General features: G+C 56.2%; 8 protein-coding genes across 8 annotated transcripts; 4 read left to right on the top strand and 4 right to left on the bottom strand.

The window, feature by feature from the left end:
- Positions 1 to 71: 71 nt before the first annotated feature.
- Positions 72 to 1,356, bottom strand: HMPREF1541_06087 (uncharacterized protein; the record flags this gene model as incomplete). The annotated part of the gene is made up of 2 exons (XM_008720424.1): positions 72 to 1,216; positions 1,266 to 1,356. 2 exons carry the CDS (start codon positions 1,354 to 1,356, stop codon positions 72 to 74), a joined length of 1,236 nt encoding a protein of 411 aa, XP_008718646.1.
- Positions 1,357 to 1,915: 559 nt separating this feature from the next.
- On the top strand, positions 1,916 to 3,532 carry HMPREF1541_06086 (uncharacterized protein; the record flags this gene model as incomplete). Its single annotated transcript, XM_008720423.1, has 1 exon — positions 1,916 to 3,532. One exon carries the CDS (start codon positions 1,916 to 1,918, stop codon positions 3,530 to 3,532), a length of 1,617 nt encoding a protein of 538 aa, XP_008718645.1.
- A 419-nt stretch (positions 3,533 to 3,951) lies between these two features.
- On the bottom strand, positions 3,952 to 4,866 carry HMPREF1541_06085 (uncharacterized protein; the record flags this gene model as incomplete). Its single annotated transcript, XM_008720422.1, has 1 exon — positions 3,952 to 4,866. The coding sequence occupies one exon, from the start codon at positions 4,864 to 4,866 to the stop codon at positions 3,952 to 3,954; it is 915 nt and encodes a 304-aa protein (XP_008718644.1).
- A 652-nt stretch (positions 4,867 to 5,518) lies between these two features.
- HMPREF1541_06084 (protein disulfide-isomerase domain) lies at positions 5,519 to 7,164 on the bottom strand (the record flags this gene model as incomplete). Its single annotated transcript, XM_008720421.1, has 2 exons — positions 5,519 to 6,773; positions 6,827 to 7,164. The coding sequence occupies 2 exons, from the start codon at positions 7,162 to 7,164 to the stop codon at positions 5,519 to 5,521; spliced, it is 1,593 nt and encodes a 530-aa protein (XP_008718643.1).
- A 573-nt stretch (positions 7,165 to 7,737) lies between these two features.
- Positions 7,738 to 8,433, top strand: HMPREF1541_06083 (pre-mRNA-splicing factor cwc15; the record flags this gene model as incomplete). Its single annotated transcript, XM_008720420.1, has 1 exon — positions 7,738 to 8,433. The coding sequence occupies one exon, from the start codon at positions 7,738 to 7,740 to the stop codon at positions 8,431 to 8,433; it is 696 nt and encodes a 231-aa protein (XP_008718642.1).
- Positions 8,434 to 10,165: 1,732 nt separating this feature from the next.
- Positions 10,166 to 10,526, top strand: HMPREF1541_06082 (uncharacterized protein; the record flags this gene model as incomplete). The annotated part of the gene is made up of 2 exons (XM_008720419.1): positions 10,166 to 10,185; positions 10,232 to 10,526. The coding sequence occupies 2 exons, from the start codon at positions 10,166 to 10,168 to the stop codon at positions 10,524 to 10,526; spliced, it is 315 nt and encodes a 104-aa protein (XP_008718641.1).
- A 400-nt stretch (positions 10,527 to 10,926) lies between these two features.
- HMPREF1541_06081 (uncharacterized protein) lies at positions 10,927 to 11,427 on the top strand (the record flags this gene model as incomplete). Its single annotated transcript, XM_008720418.1, has 1 exon — positions 10,927 to 11,427. One exon carries the CDS (start codon positions 10,927 to 10,929, stop codon positions 11,425 to 11,427), a length of 501 nt encoding a protein of 166 aa, XP_008718640.1.
- A 769-nt stretch (positions 11,428 to 12,196) lies between these two features.
- Positions 12,197 to 12,781, bottom strand: HMPREF1541_06080 (uncharacterized protein; the record flags this gene model as incomplete). The annotated part of the gene is made up of 1 exon (XM_008720417.1): positions 12,197 to 12,781. The coding sequence occupies one exon, from the start codon at positions 12,779 to 12,781 to the stop codon at positions 12,197 to 12,199; it is 585 nt and encodes a 194-aa protein (XP_008718639.1).
- Between the last annotated feature and the right edge of the window lie 555 nt (positions 12,782 to 13,336).

The following is a 13,336-nucleotide window of genomic DNA, read 5'->3' as shown; positions in this document are numbered from 1 at the left end:
CCACGCAATGCAATGCAAAAACTCTTCGCTCCCGAATCCCTGTGCGATGTTGTACAAAATGAGCTGAGTGTTCAGACAGCCGCCTTCTCGTTCTTGCGGTCATTGCTCGCCCGCGCCCACCTCTTACCGATCTCATAGCTGCTGATCATAATGGCACAGGCCGGAGCGACCTTTAGAACCCGTGGAATCCAACCCTTGAAGACGCCCGCCGCACCTTCTTCCTTGTAGATATGATACATGAATCTGGGCATGGACAGTTCCTCTGCAACCACCTTGCCCTTTTTCGCCGCCTCTTTTGCGGCTTGCACTGACGGTGAGTCGTCACCTGCATGTCGGTATGTCTGCTGCCGAGTCTTTCCGACATCGAAAGGAGTAGTGACGAAAGCTGCTATACCGCCTGAGAGTGCACCAGCGGCGAAGCTGTCGAAGAATGTGGACGAGTCGGTCTCCGGGGTCCACGGCTGATTGCTGCTCGTGAACGATCCGTTCTGAGATATTGAGTGTCCATGTCGAACGTTCTTAATGGCATTCTTGGATGCTTCATAACCCCACCAGTAGAAAGCCGAGAATGGCACATCTCGCCACATGGTCAGGGTGAGGCCACGCCAGAGAGAAGTATAGCCCTGACTTTGCGTCATGCGATGGAGCCCAAGCAGTGTCTCTTTGAAAACGCCTGTTGTCCCTCCGGGAGTAGCCTGCATTCTCGTGCGGAACATTTCCAAGGGAGACACGGCAATTCCAGCCAGTACTCTGGCCATCGAGCCTGCTACCAACGGTGCGTACGTGTCGCTGGCGACCTTTCTGATCGGACTCGCTTCGTTGAACCGTAGCCAATCGTATCCAGTAAAATATATAACATTGGCGGGTATGGCCATAGCCAGAGTTGGGGTGAGGCCGCGCCATAAGGTTGTGGGGCCTTCGTTCCGAGATATTTTCTTCATCGCATCGAATGTAGATCTGAAAGTCTTTCTCTCAGTCTCTTCGATTGCGCAATCTGCTGGGACGGCGCCTGCAGGTGGAGGTCCATGTCCATTACCAGCAAGGCAGAAATGGCCGCTATCTCCAACCCAGAACACTTCGCGGCAGCATGCTGTGACTCCCAAGTCCGACGGTAATGATCTGAATGAGGTGCCGTAAGCATGGTATTTAGATAGAGACGCTGGCGCAGGAGTCGCCTGAGACTGGAGACGTATACGGACTACGTCGAGTGGATTGACTATTGCCACCGTTAGCAAGCGGCGACCTCTCCACACGAACGGGCTTACCCAAGAGCGTGGTCAGTACGCTGCCCCATGTGGCCGAGATCATACGCTGAGAGACGGAGATATCTCCTGTGCCCGAGCCGGAGCTCGACATGCTGGAGTTTGAGGTATCCGGTTCTTCGAGCAATATTCTGTCATGCCGCCGGCCCTCCGTAGCATACTGGGATGTTGTGGATTCTGACTCTGCGTGCGACGCGGCGGGCTGAGACCCAAATGCGAGGGACATCAATAGATCTCAGCTCAGGAGGAGACTGGATGTTTCGGGGTGGGGATGTTGGAAGAGAACAACAGCTTTTCTTAATAGAATTGCGCCTGCGCCTTTTGAATAATGCCGTCACGAAGATACTTGACATATCGGACAAATTCGCCGACCGATAATTCCGAGCTACTCCCAAAACGGATGTGGGCCCGCTCCAATCGTCCGGAGATGGACAGCCGACTCAAATGACGTGGACTGGGAAAGAGTCATGACTCGTGCCAGACGTCGTCCCATTATCGGTCTCTTCCTCTCCACAACCGCTCGTTATCCTATAGGAGTTTCACAGCCCTGGAAAACCCTCATCTCAGTATTGTGCCTTGCATGATCGTCGCCTGGGCTGACTTAATCTGGATTAAAAACTGTCTGTTTCCTGGAACACATCAGATCCTTCGATATGGCTGACACAGCATCCGAGCTTGAGCAGTTTAGACAGCAGTGGAAGCAGGAGGTGAGTGCCAAGACAAGAAAGCCGGAGAATCAATCGGCTGCGTCCTCAATTCCTTCAAGTGCCAGGAGACCAAGTGAATCGAGACTGGAACGACCCTCAAATAAACCGCCCACTCGCCACCCTGTTGCAGATATACGGGACGAGTCCGACCATGATAGTGGATCAGAACAGACAGACGCACCCTCCCGGCTAACTGGACGGGTCGATCGGTTGAACTTGGACGATGCTGATCGGGATGAATTCACCGCCAAATCTACAAAGGTGCCGGAAACGGCTCTCGAACACTTCGAGCGGGCGGTGGAGAAAGAAGGCCAGGGCAACCTCGGTGAAAGCCTGACTCATTACCGGAAAGCCTACAAGCTGGATTTCAAAGTCGACCAGAGCTACAAAGACAAGCACTTTGCCCATCGATGGAAACAGCCTAACCCGAATCCATCTAATGCCCCTACGACGGTCCCCAATCCCGCCCATCACTCCTCCACTGACGCCGGCGAAGTTCTGCCTACTCCAGAACTTATACAGACCTTCGCCGGCTTGCGCATACAGGGCTCTCCACCCATTATCCAGGGCGACATCCCGCCGCCGTGCCCGATCGCGAAGCTGCCCGCTGAGGTCATGGTCGAGATGCTCCAAATCATAGGAACGAAGGACCCTGCTTTACTTGCCAGATTGTCTTTGGTTTGCAAGAGCCTTGCCTATCATATCCATTCCGAGAATTCGATCTGGAGGCATTTGGCACTCGGTCCCCACTTTGGCTTCGCGTCACAGCAATATCAGTTTGCCACCGACCTTCAAGGTCGCGAGCTCATCTTCTCCACGCTGGAGGACGAGGAAGATCCTCTGCCGCCCATTACTGAGACTTCATTCCCTCGCTCCACAATTTGGCGGGACGTCTTTCATACCCACCCTCGTTTGAGGTTCTCGGGTGTGTACATTAGTACTGTCAATTACTCGCGCCCTGGTGGCGCCTCGGCTACCGCCCACGTCTGGTCCAACCCGATTCACATTGTCACGTATTACCGCTACCTGCGCTTCTTCCGCGACGGGACCTGCATCTCGCTTCTCACGACCAACGAACCCATTGACGTAGTTCCACATCTGACCTGGGAGAACCTCAACCTCGTCCGGTCAAAGGGTGGTGCCAGCCTGCCAGCTACTGCCCTCCCACCACCACCTCCTGCCGGCGGAGCGACACAAATGCCGCCTCCGTCAGCGCAGAACATTATGAAACACGCCCTCCGTGGTCGCTGGCGGTTATGCCACCCGGCGCATATTTCACAATCGGCTGGACCGGATGGTGGGAGCGACCCCACCAACGCCTCAGCACTCGTGCCTGGCGACCTGCACATCGAGACTGAAGGGGCTGGACCCCGGTACATGTACACGATGCACCTGTCGCTCAAGTCGACGAGCAGGAGTCGCACGGCACCCAAGAACACGAAGCTGGTGTGGAAGGGCTTCTGGTCGTACAACCAGCTGAGTAATGATTGGGCGGAGTTTGGGTTGCGGAACGATAAGCCTTTTTACTTCAGTCGGGTGAAGAGGTATGGACTGGGAGATTGAGATAATCAAATCCCTGGTCCATATATGGGATATGTGGCATTACGAGCTCTGAGGTTGTTGGTGGAGGGAAGGACGATGTATGCGACCTCGCTCGTTGGGCAGCCTATTTTAAGCCGGAGCAGCTGCCCAGATAGATGACCTAGAATCACACTATACATTTCTGCTCAGTGCGAACGCGAGGCCTTGGTTGTGTTCGTTCGTCCAGGCTTGTTCAATATGCAGTGCATATTTGGTTGCATTCCGTAGAGGCTGACCCGATCTTCGTGAATCAGATGGAGTCGACCATCGTCACCTTCTGTTCAGCGCGCGAACCACCTCATGAAGCGCTTGTCAATGCTGCTGCCGCTCAGTGGACGAAGAGGGCGTGGTAGGAGTCCGCTCAAGTCGACGAGTCCACTCCAGCAAATCCAGCACCAGAATCATCCTCCTCCCTTTCCTCCCCTTCCTCCTGAAGCTTGCCGCCAAATCCTCACCACACACAAGCGCTCCCACCCGCCCTTTCCCCCAGTCTCCCCCACCACTTCCGCCATCCACCGCCCCTGCACGCCACCATCCCCATCCTCATCTTCACTACTACCTCCTCTCCAGTCCCGAATCCGCCACACAACCTCCCCCGGCCGATTCTGCGCACAGAACAGCACGTACGCGACACCCCGCTCGCTCAGCACCCCCGGCAGCGCCTTCAGCAGGCGGTTCGTCGTCTCCATGCCATCCGCGCCGCCCGCGTACGTCAGCGAGAGGAGGTGCGATTCGCGCTCGAATTTGGCGTGCGCGAGTTGGGCGCGGGAGAGGGTGTCGCCTATGGTGGTGGTGCCACCAGCGGTCTGCACGGAGGTGGGCGTGGGCGACCAGGGGAGCGCGGGCAGAGTCTCGGAGGGGACGTACGGTGGGTTGAAGACCAGGACATCGATTTCGCCGGGCCGGAGCGCGGAGGTGAGGTCTGCGCACGTGGAGGCCAGGTACGTGCCGGTGGGGGGCGCGGTGGTGGCGGTGGTGGCGTCAGTTGCCGATGCGGCACGGACGGCTTCCGCGACCGTTTGCTGCGTTCCGGAGCAGGCGTCGAGGTTGACGTCGACGCCGAGGCTGAGGATCGGGCGGCCGAAGATGTCGCGTGCGTGCGCGGTGAGGAAGGCGATGATGACGCCGGAGCCGGTGCCGAGTTCGGTGACAAGGGGGGTGGGCGAGGGGTGGGGGAAGTGGGAGCGGAGGAAGGCGCGCTCCGTGGGGGAGGAGAGGGTGTCGAGGAAGAGGTAGGAGTCCTCGGCCGGCTCGTAGATTGTTGTGTTGAGAAGGGCCGAAAGGTGAGATGTGGAGGGTGTGGGCAATTTGGTCATCGTGGGCGAGTCTGGTGCTGGGAAGAGAAGGGATTGGGACCGAGTAATTGACTGGGCCAGACAGGTGCGTCACAGTCGTCTTTGTTGCTACACGACTTGGCCTGGCATATGTAATTATTGGGTGCACTGATGTTAACAACTGCGTTTACGAGTTGCAGCGGCAGAAACGGATCATTGTCGTTTTCAACAAAGTAGTCTATGCTCTCTTGGAATCGCCATTTCCAAAGACTGGTCAGTCTTTCAACGTTTGATGTACTGGAGCATGTACCCATGTAATGTGCCGTTGACAGTGTGGCGAGTCTTAGGAGGCGTCGGGCTTGGCACAAGTCGAGAGGGTTACCTGCCTACCAGTCGTTAAGTACGAGATTCCTGGGTTAGGCAGTAATTTCACGCGCATTGGCAAGGGAACTCTAGGTTTGGTTGAAAGATTCTTCGGATTCACCCCTATCTTCGTGAATACCTCTCGGACCGGTGACTGGGCCAGATTCCACCACTCCAACACATCCCCAGATCAGCTTGACCGCGTGCCCTTGTTCGCAGATTCGGTCCGTACGCAGCGGACATATCATCCTGCCTTACTTGGCATCCGTTTGGTGAGAAACCATTTTCCATATCCCATAGAGTACATAATGCGTGACGAAGATATTGCTGCTTATAGCTCATCGTGCTCGTCAGTACCGGCATCACCATCACTATCCGCAACCACGGTCATCGCCGCGTCAACAGCTTCAGCTGCAGCACTCTTGACCTTGTCGACCACACCTTCACCGGACTCGGTGGCGGCAGGGGCAGCCTGCGCCATGGTCTCATCGGCATCAGTCTCAGCCGCCTCTTTCTCCTCAACGTAAGCATCAATCCCGTACTTTCCGTTGTCACGAACAAAGTTGGCGAGGTCTTCGATGGTCCGGCTGCCGGAGTACTCGACTGGGGAGTCCTTGGCGCCAGCGGGGAAGAGCTTGATTGTAGGGAATCCGGAGATGTCATCGGGAACATCATTGGCAGTGGCGTCGACCTTGGCGATGGTGACCTTGCCTTTGAAGTCCTTGTTATCGGTGTATAGCTTGGCTAGCTTCTCGTAGCTAGGAGCCAGGGCTTTGCAGTGACCGCACCACGGAGCGTAGAATTCGACGAGGACATCCTTCTTGTCGTCCATAACAATATCCTTGTAGTTGTGGGCAACGATAACGGTGACAGGGCCCTCCTGCTTCTCGGGAATGGGCTCGGACTTGATGCTAGGGTCGAGCTTGCCGCTGACGAACTTCTCAACGAAGGCCGCGATCTTCTTCTCGCTCAGATCGGATCCTTCGAAAGGATACTTCTCGTTCTTGACGGTCTCCTGAATGGCGAAAGACGGGAATGAGTCGACTGGAAGGTTCAGGTTGGCGGCGTGAGCACCGAATGCCTTGGCATCGATAGTGGCCATGTTGACCTTGCCACGATACTTCTCGGCGACAGGCTTGAGGGCCTTGGCCAGCTTTTCACGCTCCTCAGGAGTCTCAGCGAAGATATAGGCCAGAGGGAGACCAGCAGAGATGTAGCCGCCGTAGGTCTCGGGGCCGATCTCGCCAATCAATGGGGTGCTGGCGGTCTTGATGAACTTGGAGATAGATTCATCGGTGAGCTCTTCACTGAAAACGGTCTTGCCTTCATCAAAGTCCTTGTACAGAACAATGCCAGGTTGCTTGACACCTTCAGCCTCGGCGAGGGCGGCATCGCTGACGGAGCCAAAGATATACTCGTCTCTTAATGACTCGGCCGCAGCAGTGAAGGTCTGATTGGCAGTCTTGTCATCGGCGCCGATGTAGCCGACAACGACGACTTTGTCGGTGGTCTTGAACTCTTCGAGGGATTCAGAGTTAAGGACAGAGATAGCAGGTAGCTGCTGCTTGGTCATATATGAGACGATGCTACGGGTTTGTCAGCACAGTCTGCGCAGAGAGCACTGGGGAGGGAGGCTTACGCAGGAGCTTTCCGCGCGCCAGGGTATGGCTTGATGTTGTCAAGGCCGCGGAAGAGCTTGACGGTCGGGTAACCCTCTACACCGTAGTCTTTGCAAAGGTCACCCTCCGCTGTGCAGTCGACCTTGACGAGTGGGATGTTCTTCTCCTTCAGCGTTGAGGCGGCTTCCTCATATTCGGGGGCAAGGGCCTTGCAGTGACCGCACCAAGGCGCAAAGAATTCTGCAAGGACAAGATCGTGCTCAGCAACGAAGTCCTTGAATGTGTCTTTTGTGAGGTCGTGAACGTCGCTGGCAGTAGCCAGCGCCGCGAGGGCGGCTGCGGCGAAGAGAGACCGCATGATATCGGGGCACGGTGTAGAGAAACGAGGAAATCAGGAACAGATCGGTGCACCAGCGACGAGTATGCGAAGATGGTCAGAAGAACTCGAGGGATGCAGAGATAGATAAATGGTACAAGGGGTACTGGAGGACGGAGGCAAGGAGGGGGCAATCTGGTATGCTTCTAATAAAGAAATCTGGAGGGGATTCGAAGAGCACACAGTGTCAAGATCCACAGTGATGCTCCAATCACTAAAACACCCCAGGCATTCCCTCGTAACCCCTAATTCCTTCAGCCTTCACGGCTAGCTTTAATAATCGCGGCTCGCCTGTTCCAGCCCTAAGCCGAGCCTTGCAGCCCTTTCCGCCCCCGAGCTTCACGCAGGCGGGCGTGGCTGTTGCAGGCAGGTTAGCCGAACGCCGCATTGCTCGCGGGCAGCCGCAAGACAAAAATATTGCTTCGACTTTACCTGTCGCTCACCACTCCACACTTCACGACACACAAGCACCCATTCCCGACATCATAACTTCACTCCTACGTGATTCTGTAGAGTCTTATTCTGTCCGACTGGTCCCGAACGAGATCGTGAGTCATGACTACAGCACATCGACCAACATTCGACCCAGCGCGGGGCAAAGAAGCCTTACGCGGGCCTGCATATCATCAGAGACTACTGCCTGCGCATACTCAGCTCAAAGTCAGACAGCCGGGACAAGGTGGAGCAGCCGACAGTGATGAGCGCGACTTGAGAGCCGACCTCCTTGCTGCTGAGGCTGTTCACTTTGCGAAGACAGGCAAAGGCCTCAAGTCCGAGGCCAGTGCGTCAACAGCGGTCAAACGAGAATTGGAGGCACCAAGTAAGGAAGCAGCCGAGGACCCAGAGGCTAAGCGACGACGGATACTGGAAGAGACTAGGGACATTGACGCAGACTCAGAGTCGGAGTCAGCTTCAGCCGAATCGGAGAGTAGCGACGAAGGAAGTGATGACGACGATGAAGAGGAGCAATTGATGCGCGAGCTTGAGAAAATCAAACGAGAACGGGCAGATCAGAAAGCGAAAGAGGACGCCGACAAGGCCGCCGAAGAGCAAGAGAAGCGAGAAGAAAGCATTGCACTCGGCAACCCTCTACTTAATCCCAAGGCTTTCAATGTCAAGCGAAGATGGGATGACGACGTCGTCTTCAAGAATCAAGCCCGTGGCACGGAGCAGAAGGGCAACAAGGAATTTGTCAACGACCTGCTGCGATCCGACTTTCACAAAAAGTTCATGTCGAAGTATGTACGGTGATGAGCTACAATGCAACACGTCGCAGGATGATTACAAGGTCGTCCAACCACACACCGGTTCCCAAGACGAACACAGATGGTACCGCATGCCCTGCTCCAACGAGGCTGCAGAGGCCCAACGAAGCTAGGTGGCTAGGTGGGCTCGGCAGGGGTAGTTCCAGTATATCCACGGCAGATGTCGGTTTCAGGAATGCTGTGTCACCGACAGCACGCAAGGCACCACGCTGCGCGACAACAAGCTTCGGGCAGTGCTGCCAAGTTTCGACCAGATAGCGAAGGTGGCTTTAGGAGCTCGATCCAGCCGATGAGGAACGGTGGAGATGTTGTACATACACAAAGTGTAAGCGAGCAGCATCCCAGGGCAGCGTGCAGAAGTGGCCCAATAATCGGAAGGTGGGGCAACCAGCATCTCTCCAGCTTCCCTCCACACCTGCCAACTCCATACCGCACATCCTCAAACTCTGTATGACCGAGCAAAGGCGTGCTCTCCTGGTTCTTCGCATCTTGGATTGTTTGTCTGACATGATGCAGGAATGACGCGGCCAATCCCTGATCTTGCAGGAATTCTCACATGGTAGTATCCCCCCTTTGTCGGCCTCAACCACGGGTAGCTAGTGAAGCGGCCACGAATGTTTGAGGACCCAGGCCATTGGGTGTAGTGCCTGCAGTCATCCCCTCTTGCCTCCCGTCCGTCGGAAAGTTGAAATCGAATCAAGATCAGCTGCCATGTACCACTGGTCCGATGGTGCCTGCTGGTTGTTTGGAGGCATGTCGTCACAGCACTGTTGACATTTCTATAAACCCCTCCTTTGCCCGTCACGCTGCTTGACACCATTCTCCAACAATACGCGTATAAGTTCAACTCTTGAATCAACTCGAAACTAAACCGAGAATCATTATGTCTTACGACGACGATGTCAGTCCCGATTTCACAAGATATGGAAATGGTCTCTAACGTCCCTGCAGCGTCAAGGTGGAGGCTATGGAGGTAGCGACAACTACGTATGTATTGCTTTGAAACTTCATGCTCAGCTCAGCTTACCATCGTCAGGGTAGCACAGGTCGTACTGGCGGCGGCCTAGGCAGAGACGACACCTTTGGTGACTCTTCCAACACTGGTGGCACTAGCTACGGCGTAGGTTTCTCCAATTTACAAGCTATTAATCTGACATGGTTGCTAGCGGGATACCGATCAGGGCCTGGGCGCTGGACGTACCATTGGAGGCGATGCACCTGAGCGAACCGACAACTATGGTGGCACTAGTGGCGGCCTCGGTGCGGACGACACCTACGGAGGCTCTACCAGGACCGGTGGCGGAAGCACGGGCGTAAGATGACAGTCGCAGATCCATTGGCAGATGGCTAACGTATGCCAGCGTGACCAAGAATATGGTCTCGGCAGCGGACGAACCCAGGATCAGGCTATCGGTGGCTATGGCAAGAGCGACGATACCTACGGTGATACCAGCCGCGGTGGTGCGGTATGAATATCCCTGCGTCCCGGCATATGATGTGTGATGGATTCCATACTGATCATCAGCTCAACAGGATGAGTTCTCCCGCGGTTCCGACAATACCCGTGGCGTCGACACTGGCCGTACCGGCGGCGGCCTTGGACAAGATGACACTATTGGCGGCCCTGCCCAGGTACGTTGTTCTATCTCAGAAAGCAGTGTATCGCTGACAGGCTTGCACAGACTGGTGGCGATTCTGGCGCTCATGATGATTATGGCATGGGCTCCGGCCGAACCAGGTAAGCTCGCCACCCGACTCTTGGCCTTCGCTAACCGTCATTGCAGAGCGCAGGCACAAGGCGGCATTGGAGGCGAAGTCGACGACCCAGACAATAGCTATGGGACCGGCAGCAGACGCGGCGACGACTTCGGTGGCAGCACCAGACGCGGCGACGACTTTGGTGGCAGCACCAGACGCGATGATGACTTCGGCGGCAATACTCGACGTGACGATGGCGGCGAAGGAAAGAAGGACTCGACGGTGGGCAAACTCATGGAGAAGGCGGGTGGTATGCTCAAGAATGAGAACTTGCAGCAGAAGGGCGCTGAGAAGAGAGGCAGCGCAGGAAACGATTACTAGCCGCTCCATCTTCACGATCAGGCAGTGAATGCTTGGCGAAGCCGCGATGGACGGCCTGAGATACCTGTAGCCTGGTGGCGCCAACATACTCTCATAACGTATCCCACGTAACAGAAAACTTCGAACACTGCATTCTGCTGTCACCCACAAGAACTTCACTTGCTGACACCTGCCTCACTATCTCGCTATTCGCCGTCGCCCTCACTACAAGATATGCATCGATGCACGTGCACACGCGCCTGCCAAGCCACTGCCTAGCTCACCTAGAACTGCGGGAGCGGCGTGGAGTCGACGTCCCTGTTATCCTCCCCCGCAACCGCACCGCAGCTCCTTGTATCACAACGATTGATCCTGCCCACCTGACGCGTGCACAACACCATCTCCAGTCGTCTCTCCCGCCATGGCCGACACGACAACTCCCTCCGCCAAATACCTACAAGCGCGCATCTCCCACCTCTCCCTCACCCTCCTCCAGCGCTTCCAAGCCCTACTCGACACAGCGCACGACGCCGCCGAAGGCGAAGACGGCCCCGTCCCAGGCTCCGATGCCCCCTCGCTATCGCCCGAAGACGTGGCCAGCAAGCAGCTGGATATCGAGGTGGGATCGACGGCGCTGATACGGGCGGCAGAGGAGATCATGGTGCTGACGCGGGGTATGAAGGAGCTGTGGCTGTTTGGTGGCCTGGATACGCTGGCGGAGGTGGAGGGCAAAGGTGATGGCAAAGGGAAAGAGGAGGAGAGGAGGAGGTTGTTGCAGGAGATGGCGGAGGTGAGGGGTGGGTTGCAGAAGTGGTTGAGGGAGTATCCTCATGTGAGAGATGGAGGGGAGGTTGATGAGGGGGCTGGGAAGAGAGAGAGCGAAGAAGAGCGAGGGGAGGCGGAGATGGCTGTTGGTGATTGAGGTCTCGATGTTGGCTCAGCGTTGCTCAGGTGGTGATGCCCGCCTGTTGATATGATGTTGGGTCGGCCATAGACTCGACCCTGCGACGAGCTCATACTAGGACAACGGCTCCGAGCAAGCGGACAGCACTCAAAGTCGGTGTCCTCTGCGTTGGCGCCCAGTGCTCCTTGTCTGAGCAAGCGCTCTCACCATCGGAGAGCCGCAAACCTATCCGAAAGATGCGTACTACGTGCATCGCGCCAAATAATCAACCACCATACTTGTACGCTGAGAGCTCTCATCGGCACCTCATCGGAATTCTGACGGCGGTGCGGCTGGTATGCAGCCGAAAAACACTCTCGACAGGACTCTCCGGTCTCGACGATTCGACGTGTGGAGGCAGCGCCTCCATGTGCCACCCGCTACTTCGAGGACCTCTTCTTCAATATCAAGACGACAGGGGCTGGCAGATGAATCCGTCTGCTGTGTTCACCACGCCCTGAACCAGATACCGCCGCGCAACGCAGGATGTTGGTCTGACGATCAACGTTGCCCGGGCTGGGATGCCGACTTCGCGACCAACGACTTGAATAAGGCAAATGAAGAAGTTGCATTAAGATTCTTTCTACTACCAGACGTTTTGTTACTTTACCCAGTCCGACGCCAATCCACTCCGGATGATCCAATTTGCTCCCCAACCCGTCTGAGCCAACCTGAACGACCTTCCCTTCCCGTTGAGCAGTGAATCCCCTTCCCTAACGTACCTCAACCTTTTCTACCTCCTACCACTTCATACCACAGCCTCAACCTCGACCTCAACCCTGGCCCCCTCCTTCGCCAACCCCGTCACCCCCACCGCCGTACTCACCGGAAACGGCGCCTGCACCCACTCGCCCCAAACGCGATCCACCACCTTCAAATCCGCCATGTCCAGCAAGTACACGCGCCGCCTGACGATCTTCTCCAGCCCGGACCCTTCAGCGGCGAGACAGGCGGAGATGTTGCGCATGATCTGCTGCATCTGGCCCTGCGCGGACGTCTTGTGCAGGATCTTGCCCGTGCCCGGTTCGTCGCCCATCCAGCCGCAGAGGTAGAGCGTGTGGTTGGGCGCGCGGATCACGTGCGAGTAGTTGGCGTTGGGGCGGGGGACGTGCTCGGCGGAGAGGGTGGTTGTGTTGGTGTCGTCGCGCCTGAAGGGGGTGGCCTCCTCATCGTCATTGCCGCCGCCGCCGCCGCCACTAGCGTGCGCAGTTCTGGGTTTCGCGGTGGGCGTGCGGGTAGCTGGTGGAGTCTTCTTTGTGCCCAGGGGATTGTGAGTCGACCCGCCGCCTGTGGGAGGAGCGGCGCCGGCGCCGGCGGGGGGCTTGGTGGACATCGTATTGCAGGATTATAGTTTGATTGGCGATCGCTGGTGTCAGGTGCCTAAATCTGTTAAATGAGGCGCTTCCATCAAGTCTTATGTATAGGCGGGTGGCTACACTCTTTCCCCAACATCACAGCAGGCTGGCCATGACATGAAGTCATAATGGCTTGACGTCAGATGCACAGGGATGCTCCCAGGTTCGTGTTGACTTACTTCAGCCCTCAAACATCCTTGTAAGGCTGGTCAGGGATGCAGCCTGAGAGGACTTTCTCAAATGCTGCAAAACATGCCAATTGGCTCCACCCTTGTTGTGGTACCTGGTAGATTGATCGTCGAGGTCCAGGCAGTTGATTCTTGGCGAATGATGGCCAAGCTTCAGATGGTGTCTTTTGAAGCCATAGCCACCGAGCGCGTTTCACGTCATTTCGGGCCAGACTGGGTGTCATTCTATGTCAGGCAACTCCCATTTTCCTCAACCGCGTATCGCAGATCCGGACTGGACTTCTTTTCTTCAATGCTTCTACAGACGTTCTATCGTCAAAGTGAATATAGAAATCTATACCCTCT

This window comes from Cyphellophora europaea (assembly GCF_000365145.1).
Source record: "Cyphellophora europaea CBS 101466 unplaced genomic scaffold supercont1.5, whole genome shotgun sequence".
Classification (NCBI taxonomy): Eukaryota; Fungi; Ascomycota; class Eurotiomycetes; order Chaetothyriales; family Cyphellophoraceae; genus Cyphellophora; species Cyphellophora europaea.
This window is presented reverse-complemented; position numbering and strand designations above follow the sequence as displayed.